This window comes from Crotalus tigris, unplaced genomic scaffold (genome assembly GCF_016545835.1).
Source record: "Crotalus tigris isolate CLP2741 ecotype Arizona unplaced genomic scaffold, ASM1654583v1 scf7180000024345.2110221, whole genome shotgun sequence".
Taxonomy (NCBI): domain Eukaryota; kingdom Metazoa; phylum Chordata; class Lepidosauria; order Squamata; family Viperidae; genus Crotalus; species Crotalus tigris.
The window spans coordinates 957,232-979,140 of record NW_024100514.1 but is presented as its reverse complement, the minus strand read 5'-3'; the positions used below and the strand labels follow the sequence as shown (position 1 = coordinate 979,140).

The 21,909-nt window shown below is 41.8% G+C and overlaps 1 protein-coding gene across 2 annotated transcripts in view; it reads right to left on the bottom strand.

Moving 5' to 3' along the window:
* PECAM1 (platelet and endothelial cell adhesion molecule 1) overlaps positions 1-21,909 on the bottom strand; it is a 62,022-nt gene that overhangs the window by 6,740 nt on the left and 33,373 nt on the right. For both annotated transcript variants that reach the window (XM_039326771.1, XM_039326772.1), the window contains 5 exons: positions 21,023-21,096; positions 19,521-19,580; positions 17,431-17,499; positions 15,342-15,395; positions 3,124-3,146 (listed from right to left, as the gene is read on the bottom strand). In XM_039326771.1, coding sequence (XP_039182705.1) covers positions 3,124-3,146; positions 15,342-15,395; positions 17,431-17,499; positions 19,521-19,580; positions 21,023-21,096 — 280 coding nt within the window. The remainder of the gene's footprint in view (positions 1-3,123; positions 3,147-15,341; positions 15,396-17,430; positions 17,500-19,520; positions 19,581-21,022; positions 21,097-21,909) is intronic.

Below are 21,909 nucleotides of genomic sequence, written 5' to 3'. Positions count from 1 at the left end.
ACACTATGGTGACAAAGCTCTTTCAAACTCACAGTGACTCATCAGCAATTCTGCACTCTGCCTCCTTTTTCCATACATGCAAGCAGACTGTTGTAATAGGTTCACATCAAGTTGAAAGGTGAAGCAAGCTGAAAAGGCATCATGAACAAGCCCCAAACAGCAAGATTCCTAATATGCATTCACGGCATGGAAACATCTTCCCATCTAATACAGGGATATAGTGAAATTGCTTACAACTGCACCCTTCCAGTTACAGTAATTGTGGGATCTGCCCAGCACTCATCTCACACAAGTACCTGCCTTGTTCCTTTGTTGGAAATACCTCGAGAGAGTTTAACAGGTCACAGGAGTTATATGACCATTCTCAAGAAGGTTACTGTGTGATGAACAAAGTTGTTCAGATGATCAACTGAATCTTGAATTTTGAAGAAAGGATCCTGAGGCAGAAAGTTTTAGATAAAAGGGCAGGCTTGAGTTTAGATTATCTTTTTCAGGAAAGGAGACTCTAGAGCAGTTGAGTGCATGACTGAATTTGTGCTTAGGAAGTATTCACAATGTTCGATCTAAATATATGCTGGCCTGAGTTCAGAGATTACAGGATGCTGAAAGAGGGGAGAGATGTTTGCAAATTCTTCTGTTCCCATGAAAAATTGCTCTGGAGGGTTGAAGGACCCTCTGGAATAGTTCAGAAAGGGACACCAAGAGCTCCAGGACAAGAGGATAAATTAAAATCATCTTATTTTCCAGTGGAAGCTAGTTCCTGATCCCTCAGGGTTCTTTCTCATGGCCACATCTTTGTGCTTTCCTCCCTGTCCTTGAATTGGAAAATGTATTAACATTAATAGCACTGACCCCACAGCCTATCATTACAGCACATCCGCTTTGAGGCCAGGCAGTGTTTCTACTGCAATACAATGTAATCCTAGTCCAGTGGTTCTCAACTTGTGGGTCGGGACCCCATTTGGGGTCGAACGACCATTTCACGGGGGTCGCCAAACAACGCAGTCCGCCATTTTTCCCCCCTTTTCCTTAGCTGTGCTACTCCTTTTTATTCTATTGGCTTTTGAAAGCCAATAGAATAGACTCTCTTGAATAGAGTCTAATTCTAATGGCTTTCAAAAGCCAATAGGAATTGTCCAGGCTGTCTCTGCCCTGCTGAGCCCGCCAAAAGTCCCATTCTGCAAACGGTGCTGCACCAGTTGAGTAGTCCTCGACTTAGGACCGGTTGAGTAATCCTCAACTTACGACCGGTTGGGGGTCGCGGCATTAAAAAGGTTGAGAACCACTGTCCTAAACAGTTTCAGAGAAGTGACTGTAAATTCCCTGATGCCCTTTCCTTTCCCATTCAGTGCCATCTACACTGGGAAGTCCAACCGCCAACTCTCTGTGAACATGCAACATAGGAATAGAATACAGAATAATAAAATTGGAAGGGACTTTGGAAGTCCTCTAGTCCAACTCACTGCTCAAGCAGGAGACCCTATGCCATTCTGGACAAATAGCTGTCCAATCTTTTCTTAAGAATCTCCAGTGATTCTTAAGTTCCACTAATACATTGTTTTCACTCTCAGGAAATTTCTCCTTACTTCTCAGTTGGATCTCTCCTTGATAAGTTCCCATCCATTGCTTCTTGTACTGCCTTCAGGTGCTTTGGAAAATAGATTGACTCCCTCCTCTCTGTGACTGCCCCTCATAAATTGGAAGACTGCTATCATGTCAATCCTTAGTCCTTTTCTTCATTAGACTACTAGACATATTGAGTTCCTGCAACTGTTCATCATTCTTTCTAAAGTCTCAATATCTTTTTTTGGTATGTGCATTTAGTTAGCCTTATTTTTTATTATTATTTATTGCAGAGGTGTCAAACTCAATTTCACTGCATCAGCATTGAGGGCTGCATCAGGGGGCCGGGTGGGTGTGGCCAGGGTGGTGCAGCCTACTGGGTGGGTGTGGATGGAGTGGGTGTGGCCTATTGGGTGGGTGTGGCCAGCTCTACATCGTTCGCGTCACAGGTGCCTGTGGGGGCCTGGGCAGGAGTGGGACAGATCTGAGGGTCTCTGGCAGAAGGGGGTGGGACCAGGACAAGTGCCGAGGCATGGTCCACTGGATGAGCCTCACTGTTCCTCTCAGTACATGCAGGAGGGGGAGGGGCTTATGGAGCTAAGGCTGAATGCGTTTCAGCATAGATGGCCACTACAAAATTGTACATTGGCTCCCGGTCGGCCTGGGCCAGGGCCAAGGCAGCGGGGGCCGTTCCCTCACTGTTTTCAGGATGGCTTCGTGGACCACATGAAATCACTTCATGGGCCACATCCGGCCCCCGGGCCTCGTGTTTGACATGTCTAATTTATTGCATGTTTCTTCTAACAGGTTTATCAAACGTATTTTAGAGTTCGGAAATATTTTTTTCTGAGACATGTGTCAACGCTGCTAATATTGAATATTCTTGCTTTGACAAAATATGCAGAACTGTCTGGTATTTTTAGAGTTAATGCAGAGGAGAAAGAGGGAGGAGGGAAAAGCCCACGAATGGGAAAGGAAGGGAACTTTTGCCCTTCAAACTAATTGGAGAACGTAAATCATGACACCAAATAAGGGAGGGGAATGCTAGCAAAAATAACGGCTGGGTGGATGGGAATTTCAGATCTTAGCATTCCCTTTCATCATGCCTGTGCCTACATTTTGTCACATAAATAAAAAGACTTTTTTAGGATAAAATGCCTGGAAGTTCTTTGAAGTGTTTCATTAGTCGGAACCATGACAACATGCTTGTTTCCACCACAGACAAAGATATAGCAGCAATGTGGCATTAGCAGAGACATCCTCAGGATAGCCAGGATTAACAGGGTATACAATATACATACAAGCTAGGTATTAGTTAACCTGTATGCTCCTAATCCAGGGCAATCTATTCCTTGAATCTATTTCAAGCATTAAATTTATAACATCTCTTTCTGTTTATTTATGATATACAGCCAACACATTCAGAATACACTTAATGAAGTGCAACAGACTCTAAAAGATATTTATGAATCAAATCCAGACAACCTGGCTTTTGTTTTGACAACTGAAATATTAACCAAATCTCCAAATATGCACCAGTCAAAGGAAAAATATACTTACAGAATGTCTGTTCTCCTCAGCATCTGAAAATCATAAGATATAGATTAAAAATTACCACTCCCAAGTGTATCACGTTAGTAGACAAATGTACATTCAAGCGCTCTAAGATTTTCCTTTCATTTACATCAATTTCAGAAATCAAGAAAAAATTGGTCAAGGCATTCTGATTTGATGATTATTTATATTCCTTTTTCTGCAATCCCTGCATAAACCTGAACAATTTACCCATTGAACAAAGTAGGATTTACTTTCAAATCAATATCCGTGAGGCTAAAAAAGCAAAATATATTAGAGTAATTCATAAGCATGCCCAGTTTGTTTTATCTGCAGAGCAAACGAAAAACGAAATAGCCCCCAAACTGGTGGATTTTTCAAGGACAACCCTTAAGCAACAGTTTTCCTGCTACCTCCCTTTAGCATTAATTCTAATGGCCATACTTGAGAAATGCTAATTAATATAATTTGTCACAAGAGGCATATGACAGATTCAATGCATGAATTAGATGTGATGCTTATGATGATATAAGTCCTCAGGGGACCAGAGAAGTACACTTTAATAATGTGAAACAATGTGGAAAAACATTCTGAGGAAAGCAAGCAATATCCAACCAGAGAGTCTGTCTTTATCTCTAAAACTAAAAACGCTAACCCACGCCATGCAGTCCTGTTCCTTCCCACAAGGCTTATGTCCATTATTTACACAAAACTGACTCACTGGAAATTTCCCTACTTCTCTGTGTCATAATCACATTGAACGGCTAAAATCTGTTGAAAGAATATTTAGTGTTCTCATGATCAGGCCAAGAAAGACAAATGGGGTTATTTCTGAGTATATTCCTTTATTGTTCCTCACCTATGGATAGAAATCTTGCCAGAAAGCAGCTATGTGACCACAATAGATACACTCTGGAAATCACTAGGGAGGACCTGTTTTAACTCTCTTCCTCCCAACCAAACTTTCCATGCATCCCTGCCTCTTTTCCCTCTGGAATGCAGCCCCTCCTTCCTGGGAATCCAGACTACATTCCACCACACTCATCAAACTATATTTCACAAGATTCTTAGAAAAACAGAATAACGTTACTGTAACAGCTATGGCAATAGAGCAGTGATGGCGAACCTATGGCACAGGTGCCAGAGGCAGCACTCGGAGGCCTCTCTGTGGGCACATGTGCCATTGCCCCAGCCTTGCCTGCCCCACAACCCCCTCCTCTCCAGCAGCCCCCCTGGAGGAGAGTCGTCCCCAAATGTGGCCCACATAGAGCAATGCAGCCAAGGACATGGCAGCCAGGCAGCTTAGACAAGACTCTGCCCTCACATGCAGTTGATGCTGCAGGGCGTGGGCAGAGGGCGTGGCCGCCATAGAGCTGCTGGGCTGCCTGGGCAATCTGCGGCGGGCCCTGGAGGCGATGAGTGGTCCTATGGGCAGGCGGGGCAGGGGATGGGGGTGGAGCGGGGGTGGAGCAGGGGGGTGGAGCAGGGGCAGGGCCAGTTTTTGGGCACTCGGTCTCTAAAAGGTTCGCCATCACTGCAATAGAGTCTTGCAAATCTGAATATGCTTTCCCTTCCCTCACCTTGTGGGAACTAGAGAGAGCCCTATCTGAGATATATTATTTCAAGGTATTTTCCTGGCAAGGACTCAAGCCCCTCTCATCTGACTGTTGCCTTTATAATGGGTCTTTCTTTGGTCCTTCGAGGCTATTCCTGAAACTCTCTGTACAACTCTTCCACCCAACTCATGCTCCAAGTAAGTTCACTTGTCGGCCATGGAAACTCAGGGAATGGTTTTTGATCAGTTACTTTTTGTCAGCCCAACAGACCATGGAAAATGGTTGTTGCGGGAAAAGAGAAAAAAATGAAGTGCTACGCATGTGTCAGCCCTTTGAGTAGACCAAGCAAACATACTTCACAAGAATTCTGGAACTCTATAAGAATTACCGTATTTTCCAGCATATAAGATGACAGGGTGTATAAGACGATGCCCGACTTTTGAGAAGATTTTCATGGTTAGAAAGTTGTCTTAGACGCTGGAAAATACGGTAGTCTACATTAATATTGTGAAAGCCTGTTTGCATTTTTCCTTATCTCCCTGATATGCTCCAGAGAATCAAAGCAGAATACATTTGAGTTTCTTTCTATAGGTAGTCCTTGACTCATTTAAAACTGTTTGAAGTTACAACGGAACTGGAAAAAAATGGCTTATGACCATTTTTCACACTTATGATAGTTGCAGCATCCCCACTGATGTGCAGGTTCTGAGGTTTTGCTTGATAAAAAATACAAGAAACCAGAAGTTGCCTTCAAGCTTACGTGTTTATTCAGCTGAATAGAGACTGGGCTTCTGTACAAAAAGACCCAAGCCCTAAATATCAGAAAAAACCTTATTTTTATACCTACTTTGATTACATAAGCAATTCACCCAGCAAAGCTGACACGCATAAGATTAAGACTTCGCCCTTTAAGGCTGGCACACTGTAGATAAGAAAGCAGAAGTAGCTAGTATGTTCCCTTTTGGGTGTTTCCCAAGACACCATATGTTCACTCTTTGGTGGTTTGGGTGTTTTCCCCAAGATACCAGCTATTCTCGGGTGGGTTAGAATATTGGGTATTTCCTTTGCTGTCCTTTCATGACCCTGCATTCATAGGCCTGCAAGTGGCCAGAGAGAGAGGGGCCATCTGTACGTATTCACAATTGATACTGTCCCCTAAGTCCTGGTCATCCCCATGGTCTGTGATCATAAGTCGTGGACTATCTATAATGCTTTCTTCCTTTTTCTTATAACATACAATATATGGTAACTACCATCACCCAGTTTCTCCCAGATCATCTCTGTGGCTTTCCATGGAACCTTAAGCTTTTGAGAAAATGTGGGATATAAGCTTAAAAAATAAGCAAGCAGATGTTTTCCTCATCCCCTTCCCTGGCAGCACCTTCTAAAGCAGTGGTTCTCAGCCTTTTTAATGCCGTGACCCCCAACCGGTCGTAAGTCGAGGACTAAACCGGTTGTAAGGACTAAACCGGTCGTAAGTCAAGGACTACCCAACCGGTCATAAGTCGAGGACTTTCCCTGCCCGGGAGCGCCGCGCATGCATGGTGCCACCCCCTGCACCGGCCGAGGCATAGCTGGCAAGTGGCAGAGACGGAGCAGGCCGACCACCAGCTGGGCCACCAGCTGGCCCAGCCCAAGGGAGGTAAGGCACCCGCCGGAAAAGGGGAAAAAAATGACGGACAGCCTTGCTTGGCGACCCCCGTGAAATGGTCGATCGACCCCAAATGGGGTCACGACCCATAGGTTGAGAACCGCTACTCTAAAATTAGAAATCCCCTATTTCATATTGATCCAAGGCTCTTCTCCAATTATTTATTCAGCAAAAAAGAGATTTCTTGCACAGATATGTACTCGGCAAGAAAAAAACAGACAGAGGACGTGGCTCAACCTTTTGTTCAGCCCTCTCCAGTTTAATGAGTTTGACTTCACCTTCCATAACCCCCAGCCAGCATAGTCTTCACTAACAAGGCAAACATAAGATATGGAAAGCAATTGTGATTTTTGTAAAGAAGATAAACTCCAGAACAATAATCCCCTTCAGCCAGTTAAGATCAAAGAGTCATTTGAAATAACATATCTGAAATAAATCATCCAAGACTTTTGTAGCGTGCTAACTATTGTCTTGCCAGGAAGGAGGAAATTATAAATTTTGTATCTTTCCAGAGCTCCAAATGAAAAGTTATTCATTAATTTTATGGGAGGTGGAAAATGGAAGAAAAAAAAAATCAACGGATATCCCATGTTTTACTCACCCTATATCAGTCTGGTGGCCAGCAATATTTTATGACGAAGGCTAACCTGATTGTTTCTCTGCTGCATAACCTATGTTAATACTAAAACAGCTAAATTATGTCATCTCCAAATGTGGCTTTAGATCACTTTAAATCAGCTTTCCTCGGTCTAGTACACTCCAGATGTGGTGGGGCTGCATCTCCTGTTATTACCATATCCCATTAGCTGATTATCTTCATTACTGCTGCATTAGATCCTTAAAATGTAATGCTGATCCTTCATTCAGGTGCTTACTCTGCGTTCATGAAAAATCTGGACACTACCTGTTTACAGATAATCATCGACTTACAACAATTTGTTTAGTGACCATTTGAAATTATAGCAGCGCTGAAAAAAGTGACTTACGGCTGTTTTTCAAACTTATGACCATTGCAGCATCCCCATGGTCATGTGATTGAAATTCAGATACTTGGCAACTGGCACGTATTTATGACAATTGCAGTGTGCCCAGGGTATGTGTGTCAGGTGATCCCCTTTTGTGACATTCCGACAAACAAAGCCAATGGGGGAAGAAAGATTCACTTAAGAATCAAATTACTAAATTAACAATGGCAGTGATTTCACTTAACAAATGTGGCAAGAAAGGTCGTAAAATGGAGCAAAACTCCCTTAACGGCTGTCTTGCTTAGCAACAGAAATTTCGGTCTCAGTTGTGGTCGCAAGTTGAGGCCTACCTATATTATGTTTCCGAACATTTATTTCCTAAGGAAATAATGTAGGAGTTCCAAAGGAAGGAGAATAATTTAGACTTGCAGTTTTAACAAAGGTACTGTAGAATAACCAACTGTTTGGCAAATGCATTCAAGATTTAAGATTGGATCAGCATAATAGCACTAGAAAGACTCTTGCAAAAATGTCAATCCAAACATATATAAGGTAATGAGCAAAGGACATACAGTATACAGTTTATGAATTCTGTGACGTTACATCCATCTGCTCTTCCAGATCTGGACAAAATATCCAACCCTAGTATTTTTAAAATGATGTTTAACACTTTCATGGGATTCCAAACCTGGCTGGTATTTGCTAGGAAGGATCTCAACTCCTATAAAAGTATCCTTTGAAGGTATGGAATTTGGAAGCAGGAAATTGGCATGACAAGTTTCTAGAGTTCTGCAAAATGCAACAAGGTTTTCTCATGCCTGGTGCTGCTGAGAATATTTGTTTTTCCACAGTATGTTGTGGGTGGGCAGAACACTAAGCTGAGATCTTCCTGTCTCGACACAAAACCTGCCGCCTAGAAACTGAGTCATTTTTCCAGCGCATAGCACAAGTGAGTAGTTTGTTGATTAGAACAACTTGGGGCGGGCCAGTATTATAGCAATTTTTTTAAAAAGAGATAATTAACCTACTATCGCTGGACCAAAATATATTTTACCAGTTCATGAAGTGCAGTTTTAAAATGGCCGACATAGTTTTGCACGAAGATTGTTGGTTGTGTGAGAGAGCCAAAATGGAGCAAAAAGAAACAAAATGTAAGCCGAGTAAAGAATATAATTTTGTGAAAATATTATAGGCAATGACCAAGGCTGTGTTGGTTACAGCAGAAATGTTCCAGCACAGAAGACATAATGAGTTATGTTACACCATGACAGAGGATTAAAGAAAAGAATCAGCATATCAGAAACAGATATATAATTGTTTCCTTCAATCTCGTGCTGCTGAGACCGTTCTCAGAGTAGTGTGTATGATTCTGGACTCATTTCCAAAAGGATATTGACAGGTTGGAGAGGTTTCAGAGGACAGTAATATGGATGATAGAAATTCTTGAGGACAAGCCCTAGGAAGACAGAAGGACCTTGGGATGAGCAGCGTGAAGAAAAGACTTAGGAGATATAGTAGCCATATTTCTGGCCTTGAACTGTTTTCCATGGCCACTGAAACTAGGACCAGAAATAAAGGTACAAATTGCAGCAAACTAAATTTTATTTAAATATTGGGAGAAACTTTCTGGATAAGACCTGCACAACAGTGGAACAGTCCTCCTATAAAAGGTTTTTCACCTCTAAGAGGCTTTTAAGAAGTTAGTGCACAGCGACCTCCCAAGGAGGGTTTCGTTGGGTTTCCTGATCATTGAAGCAGGTTGGGGTTGAAGATCCTTGTGTCCAACTCCAAATCTACAATTCTAGGGAACAGAATTGTAGTTCAAGCCATGGGTTTCATTCTGAATTTTTCCTTTGAAATTCTTATCAGTTGGAATCATTGATTTGCTGATTTTTTTTTCTCCTATTGGTGTCTAGATACTGTCACTCAATTTCTGTATCAACACCCAGGAGGTTCTGTGGTTATTAAACAGCAAGACACAAACAGTATAATCCTCATACTAGATGTGCATATTTAAAAAGAACTGGGAGACACCTACGCCAGTGGTGGCAAACCAATGGCATGGGTGCCAGAGGCGGCACTCAGAGCCCTCTTTGTGGGCACGCATGCCATCGCCCCAGTCCTAGGTCTTCAGCTGGGTTTTATAAAACCTTTTTGCTTTAGGCCTCTGCTGCCATGTGCAAAAAAAAAAAAAAAGGTTCAATCAGTCAATTTCAACTTCTTGCGGGAAAAAAAAGATCTTGCAAAATTGGAATTGATTGATTGAAATTTTTAGTCCCACCCAGTCTGCCGTTACCATCACAGCCACGCCCACCCAATGGGCCACACCCAGCCAATGGGCCACACCCAGCCAATGGGCCACACCCACCTGGACTCGACGATGCATAAGTGGGTTTTGGGTTGCAGTTTGGGCACTCGGTCTCTAAAAGGTTCGCCATCACTGACCTAAGCAATGCTTTTCTTCATTACAACATGAAGAGCCCATCAAGTTTATAAAATAATAAGTACCCTGATTTGTTAAATACAAGAATATGTCCAAGGTAGTATGCAGCTTTAAAGTATAACAACCAACTAAATAGAATAAAACAGGAAACAAGTGTCTTCAAACAGAAAGTCAAGAGAGGAAGAATGAATGACTAATAGAACAAACTAATGTTCACAGTCAATTACATCCTTCCATGATAACAAATGTTCAAATACAAGTGGGCAATATTCAAGGCACAACAGCTCGTCTCTATTACACTGTAGAGAGAAAGAAAAGCTTCATAAGTAAAGTACACAACAGAGGAAATTTGGTGAGGGGGAGACAGAGGTTCCTTCTATTATCTGGGCTACAGATGTCAGGTAGGCAAAACAAAAATGAAAATAAATGTAGTGGTAGCATAATTAAAAGAAAAATTCCTCAATGATTCCCTATGCATTTTATTATTCCCTCCTTCTATTATATTAAAAATTAAAATTCAATGGCAACATTTGGGGAATGCATCCTGGCTCCACGTTTGCGCCTAAGAGAGAATGTAAAGAAATCTATTGGAAAATTATTTTATACAATAAATAATAACATTGTAATGGCATAACATTTTCTCTGGTCATAATGTTCCTATAGGAACCAACTCTAGAATAGAATAGAATAGAATAGAATAGAATAGAATAGAACAGAACAGAACAGAATAGAATAGAACTGGAAGGGACCTTGGAGGTCTTCTAATCCAGCCCCATGCTCAAACAGGAGAACTTATACTATCTCAGACAGTGACAGTGAATGTTTAGTCTCTTTTTAAAAATCTCCACTGAGGGAGTGCCCATGATTTCTGGGGGTAAGCTGTTCTACTGGTTGATTGTTCTCACTGTCAGGAAGTTTCTCCTTAATTCCAGGTTGCTTCTCTCTTTGGTCAGTTTCCACCCATTGTTTCTCGTCCTTCCCTCTGATGCTTTGGTGAACAACCTGGCCCCCTCTGCCTCGTGGCAGCCCCTCAGATATTGGAACACTGCTATCATGTCTCCCTTATTTCTTCTTTTCTTTAGATTAGCCAAACCTGTAGCCATTCTTCATTATGTTTTAATCTCCAGGCCTTTGATCATCTTAGTTGTTCTCTCTCTCTCTCTCTCTCTCTTCATACCTAGCTACATAACTCTAGTGTCTGTATAGTGTTGAGAGTTTGTTTGGTGCAGTAGATGCAGTATTGGACTAGGACTGAGAGACCCTGGTTCAAATCCAATCTGAGCCTTGGAAATTCATTTGGCAACCATCACCATCTCTCGGACCAAATGAGCCCATATTACGGATGTTGTAGGTACTGAAAGAGAACTACATTGATTGCCTGACTTCTTGGAGGAAAGGCACAATTCTCTTCTATGGAAAGACATGATGGAAATTAACAAATAATGTAAATACATTTTCCAATTATGAGTGAAATGGAGGTGGAATGCTTCCAGATGTTACTATTGGCATGTGCCATGCTGCTTTAGAATTGGGAATTCTCTAGGAATTGTTTGTTCAGAAGTTTTGTTAGTCAAAAAGGCTACACTTTTCCTTTTATTATTTTTTACAAATAACTCAAGGTAGTGAGCATACCTGGAGAGAGTGACTGACCCAAAGTCACACATTCAGCTTTCATGCCTAAGGCGGGACTAGAATTCACAGTCTCCTGGTGATTGCCCCAAAGTCACCCATCCAGTTTTCATGCTTAAGGAAGGACTAGAACTCACAGTCTCTGTTTTTTAGACTCTCAGAAGCTAGTGGAGGTTTTAAATGGCGTTTATAGGCTAAGATATTTGCCCACTTCTTTATTTTGTTGCGTCTCCTGTATGGGTGGAATGTGTGTTTCTATATAAATACCATTATGAACTATCTCCATAATTAAAGTCAACACAGTTATGTTTCAATAAGTAACATAATACACTTCCAAACTGCTTTTAATGTTGTGTGATGTCCTGCTTATCTATTTGAAACATTTTTCCTGTGTATCCCACAGGAAAAACAGATGTAATTAGAACAATACATTCTTACTACGTTTCCAAAAATAACTGAAGCTGCAGCCGGATATGTACAAGAGAAAGACGGAATATAAAATTAAGGGGTGCTTCTTGCCAATCAAATCCAGATCATATTTTTAATCGAATGACATTGATTAAACACTTTTTGCAACAAACAAAATACTGATTTTAAAAGATTTGAAGCAAGACGTGCCCCACACAAACTCATTTAGGTTGATGAAGTAGATAACAGTGAAATTTGTTTTAGTATAATTTTTTCCAAAAGAGAATTATTGCATAAAATATAGCAACATATACCTCACCCTAGGTGATGATGCAAAAGGGAGATGTAGAATTTTATCAGGCCCCTGCCAGGAGGCGGGAAGAAAAGGAAAAAATCCGCTTAACTCTTTAAATCAAGCCAAACTGAGGCAAATCAAATATTGCATTCTAAGAAATGTCTATTGAGATTCTCAATCATCCAGGTCATGGTTATCCCAAAAGTGCTTTTTCCAAAAAGCAACTGGACTTTTAACAAGAAAGCCCAGTTGCCTTTTGGGAAAAGCACCTTTGGGACATTCTAAAAAATGGAAACATTACAGGCAGTCGCCACTACAGGCATTCAAAGTTATGATGCCCACAGAAGAGGCGCTTTATATCCTTTAGAACAGTGGTTCTCAACCTATGGGTCAGGACCCCATTTGGGGTCGAACGACCATTTCACGGGGGTCGCCAAACAACGCAGTCTGCCATTTTTTCCCCCTTTTCCTTAGCTGTGCTACTCCCTTTTATTCTATTGGCTTTTGAAAGCCAATAGAATAGACTCTCTTGAATAGAGTCTAATTCTATTGGCTTTCAAAAGCCAATAGGAATTGTCCAGGCTGTCTCTGCCCTGCTGAGCCCGCCAAAAGTCCCATTCTGCAAACAATGCTGCAAATTGTCTGCAGCAAAGGCGAGCTGTCTGGAAGTTTCCACCTCTCCCTGCTGAGCAACTACTAAAAATGTAAGTAAAAGAGGGCCAGGGGTGAGACGTGGGAGGCCGGCGGGCGCAGGGAGGGTTACTGGCACGCATGGGGCCTGGCGGGTGTCTTACCTCCCTTGGGCTGGGCCAGCTGGTGGCTCAGCCGGTGGTTGGCCTGCGCCGTCTCTGCCACTTGCCAGCCACGCCTTGGCCGGCGCAGGGGGCGGAACCACACTTGCGCAGCGCTCCTGGGCAGGGAAAGTCCTCGACTTACAACCGGTTGGGTAGCCCTCGACTTACGACCGGTTGGGGTCATGGCATTACAAAGATTGAGAACCACTGCTTTAGAGCACCCTGGCTCTCGTAAACAGTCATGCTTCCCCCCTTGCAATCATATGATCCCATGTCAAGTGGGTCAGCTTAATTCTGGGCTCAGTTATGGTGATAAGTTGAGGACAGATTGTATTGACACTACCTCCCAGCTAATGTCAGCTCCCTCTATCTCCATCCATGTCAGGCATGTTTACATGTTTACAGATTGAAAAGGGCTTTACTTTCATACTACACCGAATATCTACTCTATAATCTATTCCACCTTCCTCCCACCAACATTGGTACCCCATAAGAATTGCAAACACCTCTTCTAAGAGCTAAGAAGATGACATCTTCCCTGGAATATTATTCTAAGACCCTTAGGACTGGAACAAAAATAAAAGTATAGAAATAATCAGGCAGCAAAAGATCCACTTATTCCTTAAAACCTTCCATATACATTTCTATATTTGAAGAGTCTTTTTTTTAATACATGTACTTTTTCCAAATCAGTTTTTTCAAAACTATAAAAGATAAAGTTCAGTAAAATGGCACTAACAGTAACACCCCCAAAAGTTTAAACTTAAAAAGCCTACACATAAAGTCAGAATAAAATATCACATGTGTCAACGCTGCTAATATTGAATATTCCTGCTTTGACAAAATATGCAGAACTGTCTGGTATTTTTAGAGTTAATTCAGATGACAAAGGGAGGGGAAATAACAAAACCCCAGGAAAAGGAACGGAAGTGAATCTCTGCCCTCTGGGCTAATTGGAAGATGTGACTTGTGACTGCAAGATAAGGGAGGGGTTTAGCAAGAAAAGTAGGTGCCAGCAAGAGGAATTCAGATTCTGGCATAAACCTCCATGATGTGCCATCAATTTGTAACACTGGTAATAAAGGCTTTAGGACGGGGTTCTCAACCTTGGCAACTTTAAGACTTGTGGACTTCAACTTTGCTGGCTGAGAATTCTGGGAGTTGAAGTTCACAAGTCTTAAAGTTGCCAAGGTTGAGAACCCCTGCTTTAGAATAAACATGCCTGGAAGTTTTTTGAAGTGTTTCATTAGTCGGAACCATGACAACATGGTTATATGATCAGCATAGAGGTAGAGAGATTACTGTCCTATATTTTGGAAGATAAAAAGTATATTTGCCAAAGATACACATACTATTTCCTGTGCAAATTAATGAAAGGTTGCCATTCATCCCTAGATAAAAACAAGCTGTGTACCTGAACAATAGTAATCATGAGACAACAATCAAAGGGATCATTGAAGAAATCAACCCAGATTTCTCATTTGAGGCACAAATGACCGGGCTTAAATTATCTTACTTGGAAGACCTCGTTCTCTGGAAAAAGATCTAATGCTGGGAAAGGTGGAAGGAAAGAGAAAAGGAGGATAACCAGCAGAAAAGATGGATAGATTCATTTACAGTGCTGACGGATGTACCGCTGGAAAACCTGAAGGATCAATCTGTCCCTAATTGTCATGGAGAAAAATCTACCTATGTGGTTGCTAAGAGCTGACACTATCGAATGCATATAATCAGTTGTATGGCCCAGCCTCCACAAGACACTAAAAAGACAAGATTCGTGGCACTCTGGAGTGGAATGGGACAACTTTCTGTGGCCAATTCTCCACCGCCAACTCGCCACAGCCAGCTCGCTGCAGGAAAACTTGCCACAGCCAACTCGCCACAGGACAACTCACCATGGCCAATTTGCCACAGGACAATTCGCCACGGGATAATTTGCCATCATTAAAAAAGGGAAGAAAAATAAGGAATAGAAAGCAATCATGAGGTATTTCATTTGGATGATAAGCAAGGAAAGTTTTAAAACCACAAATTATGATGACATCAGGCTTAAATGACTCCATGCAAGGAACTTGGGAGAGATTTATTCAGATCAAGAATAACGTACCAGGAATAACACCAGGTATGCCTTAATGAACTGAGATATACCATCAGCACTATGTTAACGACTAGTTTAATAACTGCCTGCACAGTAATCCTTGATTTTATAACTACTCAGAAGTAAATCCCATTAATAGGACTTGCTCTCAGCAAAATTATAAGCCTTAGTTGCTCTCCTATAATCCTATGCAGAGACTTTATATATTCAGAACTTAAATTCCACGGAGTTTTGTGAGACTTCTTTCCAAGAATATTCATTAAGTCTGGTATGAGTTTGTAGTCTATGAATTCATTATTTTTGCTTTTTTTCCTTCCTTAAAAAATAGGTGTAAAAGTACCAGCAACTTAACTTGTGCATCTATTTTTTCCATTTGTTTACTTACCATTAATAGTTTTTCTGATTTCAGTATAAACTGTCTCATTATTCATTACAGGAGCTGGAAAATAAAATCAGTACAGAATCAGTTACTATTTCTAAATGGGTTAAAATAAGCTATAAATAAAGGTGGCTGGGAAGCTGACCAAGGTAGCTGAGACAGGCCATAATTTCTCTATCTTGTTTGGTCCCTAACCAGTGGGTAAGGAACTGACCCATGGTTCAGTCTGCAGAGGTTATTTCTGCATCAGTGACTTCTTTGGCTTCTAGCATCTTCATAGCATCACTCAGCTTTGTTGAAGTAATATACAGCCTATTCTCGTTGCTGTTATTTTTGCGGAAGAGTGATTGTATGCTCCAGAAAATGCTATAAACCACTTGTGTGGAAATGATATGTCGGTTATTTCTTGCAAATGTGGACAGAATTTATTTCCATACCTTCCTATTTTTTTTTCCCTCTCCTCTGGAAAGATTATTATGAATGTGTCTAGTAAACAACATCCTTAATTCAGGGAATTAATTCTCTGGCAAATTATTCTTTTGATCAAAATACAATGTAAGTGACCCAGATGGCGTCTTCTGTATCTTCTTCCCTTTTACAAATCTTTCATAAAATGATAGGCTAATGATTTTATCCAGGAAAGCATATCCATCACTCATTTATCATTTATTTTTTATGAGAGGATCCTACGCTTTCAATAACACCACATACAAAGATGCATTTTTAATAACAACCAAGATGCCATTATTAAGTGTCTGCACCAAACTGATTGCATCTAGAAGAGAAAAAAAACATTGGAATCTTACGCAAACTTGGAAGTGAGACATTCAGTCTTGTTTTGTAGAAAAAAGGAAATGTGCTGGCATGACAGCTTGAAAGTTTTTTTAACCTTTTAAGGATTTCTATTTAAAATATCAAATGAGATCATCCCTGCTTATGAGGCCCTAAAAGCTCTGTTAGGATGTGGCCTGATTTCTAAGTTCCTACATACAAGCACTCACAAAACTAACACTGACTAATCACAGTCTTGTCTAGGTTATTCATATCTAAGACTCTGGATTCAAGGCATTGTCAGATGCGTCTTCAAATCTGCTGGGAGAAATGCCAAGACATTTGGTTGATTGATTGGAGTGGAGCATTTTTGCTGTTTCCAGACTGGCCAAATAGATTGGTCCTTAGCACTCTTTCGCTACTCCCCCTTCTCCTAGGCCATGGAGGCGTGTTCCCTCTCGCACCATTCCCTCCGTTGACTGAACGATTGGCAGGATGGAAATATTCCAATAAGGGCTTTAGGAGAACAGGAGAAATTGGCCGTGAAGGATAGTTTTGCATGAACAGAGGATATGTATTGCTCTCTAAGCTAGCCAATAGGGAAAAATAATTCCATATGCAGACATCACATCATAGATGAGCAGAACTCAGCCCTGGAAGATAAATATAGTCAAGTGATCCACGGAGCTACTAGGCAGCCTTATGGCTTATATGATGGCTGGAATGCAGGACCTCTAAGGGGCAGCAGCTTGGGGAGACATATTCAAGCCTCAGTTGCCCACATCTTCTGATGAGGTATCTTTTATAGAGCTAGTTTTCTGAAGAAAACCTAATATGGATTTGTTTGCATTAAGAGAAAAATGATGAAGTTGTTTCTCATACTGGCGACCCATAATCTGATTTCTTTTCTTTTCTCCCCCCCCCCCAAACCTCTTGGTTCTGGAAGAAAAGGCAAGTTTTCAGACCCAGTTGAGAGGCAGCTGTTGGAAGGAAAGAAATTAGAAGGGACTGCTTGCTCAGCGTTCGATTTAATCTGCTATTCAGAAGGCTGAAGGCAGAACTGAACTGTGTAGCTTTGATAGCTTTTTCAGGCTAACAGTTCAGTGCAGGTAGCCCATCTTGTCACAATGAACAGGATAAAAGGCTGGTTTGTTAATTAATAGACTAGCTAGAAGGAATAGCTGCTGGCTGTTGAAGCAGAGGCTGTGTTTCTTTCTGTTTATCCAGGCCTAATTGTGGCTGCTTCTGAAAAAAATGACTTCGGGAGCGATCATCAATCTCACAGCTGTTCTGGACACACTGTGTCCCAGGATGTCCTTCTTACCTCGATAAGGGTCAGGCACTGATACTTGTACTTCCGTATATTCCACTTCAGGAGCGTCAAGGTCAGATCCTGTCACAAGCAGAATAAGAAAACTTTTGTTTCTGTTGCGCTCCAAAAGAACCGAGACGTTGCCTGTGCCTGCCTTTGGTTCACGTAGATCTTATTCCCACTGATTTTATAAAAATAAACGAAGGCATTTGTCTAAATTACTAAATATGTGCATTTTCCTCCAGCAAACATCTTATGGCTTGGTGTGATGTATAAACCAACAGAATAAGACATGGTGGGTTCATGCAACACATTAAGCCATGCTTTGCTGGAAAGAAAAAAACATACAGCACAACTTTCATGTGTCCACTTCTTTTTGTATACAGTAATTTTTGGGGGGAGAAGTATAACTAGCAAACAAACCAACACATCAAAAATATTAACACAGTGATAATACAGTAAAAGCCTACCTACATTACAGTGATTAACAGGTAAAAAAAATCTAAATGCTTATTTTGTACTGTATTTATATCATAAATAGCTTATATTTTTTTAGTTTTATCGTTTATTTCTTAGTTTCAGTTGTGTGAATCTTTCCTTTTCCCCTTGATTAATTGATAGGTTTTTGTGGCTATGTTACTCTTATTACAGATTATTAATTGACGAACTGATTATAGGTTGCATTAACAGAGGGATAGAATCAAGAACACGTGAAGCATTAGTACCACTTTCTAAAGCAGGGGTGTCAAACTCAATTTCACTGAGGGCCGCATCAGCATTGCCGTTGCCCTTGGGGGGCCAGGTGGGTGTGGCCAGAGTGGGTGCAGCCTACTGGGTGGGTATGGATGGAGTGGGTGTGGCCTACTGGGTGGGCATGGCCAGTTCTACATCATTCGCATCAAGGGTGCCTGTGGGGGCCTGGGCAGGAGTGGGACAGATCTGAGGGTCTCTGGCAGAAGGGGAATGGGACCTGGGCAAGTACCAAGGCATGGTCCACCGGGGCAAGTGCCAAGATGGCCACCACAAAATTGTACATTGGCTCCCGGCTGGCCTGGGTCAGGATCAAGGAAGCGGGGGGATGTTCCCTCACTGTTTCCAAGATGGCTTCGTGGGTCACATGAAACCACTTCATGGGCCGCATCCGGCCCCTGGGCCTTGTGTTTGACATGTCTGTTCTAAAGCCATAGTAAGACAACACTTGGAATACTGCATCCAGTTTTGGTTGCCACGATATAAAAAAGATGTTGAGACTCTTGAAAGGCTGCAGAAAAGAGCAACTAAGATGATTAAAGGCCTGGAGACAAAAAAAAAAAAAAAAAATGAAGAACGGTTGCAGGAATTGGGTATGGCCAGCCTAGAGAAAAGAAGGATGAGGGATGACATGATAGTAGTATTCCAGTATTTGAGTGGCTGCCACAAAGAAGAGAGGGTCAACCTATTCTCCAAAGCACCTGAGGGCAGGACAAGAAACAATGAATGGAAAGTAATCAAGGAGAGAAGCAACCTAGAACTAAGGAGAAATTTCTGGACAGTGAGGACAATTAACCAGTGGAACAAGTTGCCTCCAGAAGTTGTAAGTGCTCCAACACTGCAGGTTTTTAAGAAGAGACTGGACAGCCATTTGTCCAAAATGGTACAGGGTCTCCTGCTTGAGTGGGGAGGGGGGGTGGACTAGAAAGACTTCCAAGGTCCTTTCAGCTCTGTTATTCGGAACATATGTGTTATTAAACTAGTGTCAATTCTAGCAACCACAAAGAGCGGCTTCCTCTAGGATGATTTCCCCCTTTGTGTTTAATTTATTTTACCTGACTGCACTGCAAAAGGGTGGTCAGCCAGGCATGACACATTTTACACCCCCCCCCCCAAACTGCTCTTGGGTTGCCTTGGCTTAAGGAGGAAAATGTGGCTTTAGCAAAATTACAGCTAAAGACAATTCAATGATGTACTGTGCATAGGCTGAGTGTAAATTAAAGGTAACCCTACAAAGCAAAAAACCTCCCAAAAAACCATCCGGTGGTTTGCCTCATAGGTGGACACAAGTAGAGAAAAGCACTAAACTAAAAAGTTAAAATTTTACATGGAAACCCAAACAAAGATATTACCTCTATTATCCTCTTTTGCACTGATGTGATTTTTTTCGCCGTCTTCATTATGCCCCGAACCTAAATGGAAAAAATGAAGATAGAAAAACAAAAAGGAGCATCAGAGAGAGAACGAGTGTTTCTACCCATTTCAGATTCTAATCATTCTCATGCTTTATTTTCAGCTATAACTATCAACTAGTCTCTAAGGAATTGCCCCTGAAAAAAGGTGTCTGTCAGTAATGCCCATCATCCGGTCTGATTACATTAACACAATTATAACACTGGGTCAAGAAGGGTTAATGATCTTGGGCCTAGATTAGATTGTTCTCATTGTTGTCATTTTGGCAATGTTGGCATTACCTTGGCATTACAAAAGAAAGGATTCTTCCACACGATCTGCTCATTGAAAGTTGGAGAGGACCTGCCAAGTGAATTTAGAGGAGAGGCACCAAACAGCTTTTTCAGCCCTCAGCACCAAGAGGGAGATTTCATCTGCTCCAGTTGTGTTTTCCAGCTTCTTCCAGCACAAGCTGTGTTAGCTAATCAATCTAAAGTGGACTAGGGTGAGAGCCACCAGTGGTGGCTGCTGTGGGCATGTCCCCCTTCTGGTCCTTGGTCAATGACTTCCAGGGCAGCAGGAGGGTCACAGTTCTCCCATTGGGCCAAAATGCTATTGTTCTCATTTCTTTGCCAACCCATGGCTAGTAGGAGAAGAAGGGGAAGTAAATTATTTGGTTAAGTCACGGGCAGCTTTGCTACTCTCAAGCTTCTTCCTTCTGTTATATATTCAAGATGGGCAATGTTTAATATTTATTTATTATGTATATGTAGGGGTGTGGGTCTATACATATGTTGTATATAGTATGTTTAGATGTGTGTCATATATGTGTTTCACTTTGAGAGCGGGCAACTAAATTTCATTTTTGATGTGTGCCATTGTGCCCACAATAAAAAATGACAATAAATCTTATCATCTTATCCCAGGGGTTCTCAACCTTGGCAACTTTAAGACTTGTGGACTTCAACTCCCAGAATTCCTCAGCCAGCGTGTTTGGCTGAGGAATTCTGGGAGTTGAAGTCCACAAGTCTTAAAGTTGCCAAGGTTGAGAACCCCTGTCTTATCCTCTCCTATCCTATCCTATCCTGTCCTATCCTGTCCTGTCCCGTCCCGTCCCGTCTCGTCCCGTCCCATCCCATCCCATCTGGTCTCGTCTGGTCTCGTCTCATCTTACCTTACCTTATCTTATCTAAAAGGGTGCTACTTCCAGAAAACAAAGTGGGGGAGAAGACCACTGATAGCATGGGTAGCCTAATCACAGAAGTCCTGCAGGTCTTCTCCTAGCAGTAGCTGGCATGAAAGGAGATGTTCTCTGGTGCAGAGCAAATCCCTATTCTGCTTTGTTGCCAGGGCAGATTAAATTAGAAGGGCCAATTTCCGCAATGGATGGCAGCATTTCATAGCTTTCAGGAGGAAGTGCCCAAATCTATAATATAGGCATTAAGAAAGTAAATAATCTTACCATAATAGAATTCTCCTTCGTTATTGTGTCCTGTTGTCAGTTTCCCACCCACTGAATTGGTTGCTCTTTTGGATCTAAAATGAAAGAGAACAAGGGAAATAAAGAGGCACTTGCATTACAAATTATACACAGGATTATCCAAGTTCTCGGAAATATAGTTGTGTACAGGGCTTTTTTTCTATATTAACAAAAGGTGCCGGAACTCACACACGTCATACAACCCGCCTTGCCTACCCTACAAGGTTCCATCCCAAAAAGGTGCCGGAACTCCGTTCTGGGCATTCTATGAGGGGAAAAAGCCCTGGTTGTGTACCCCTCTGATGCCATATAGCATGGTCCCCAACCTTTCTGACTCCATGGACCGACGGCAGCAGCAGCAGTGGCAGTGGAAGTTTCACACGCATGCCCACTGCTTTTGCAGCCCAGTTCCCAACAGGCCGCAGACTGGTACTGGTCTACCAGCTGGGGGTTCGGGGTTGGGGACCCCTGCCATATAGGCAACCTTTCTGAACTGGTGAATCTATTTGGGACTATTACAATTGTGTTATAGGCTCTTCCACAAAAGGGCTGACACACCCACTCACAAAACACCCATTTAGCAGAAGGCAACTATTGAGGTTTTCTTCCTGATACTTTTCTAGCCCTTTGTGATATTATTTGCCTGTTCACCTTTTTCCTGGGGAGGAATACCCGTACAATTAATTGGGAAAATGTCTGTTTTTCCTTCTTTACTGAATATTCTTAATTCAATATTTCTACATCTCCCAAGGGACCACTTCCATAGTAGAAACTTTCCTAATGCTCTCGAAACATTCCGATAACTTAACTAATCAAATAAATTATTTGTTGTGTCCATTTGTGCAAATCAATGAGAGTGTTCCTACAGA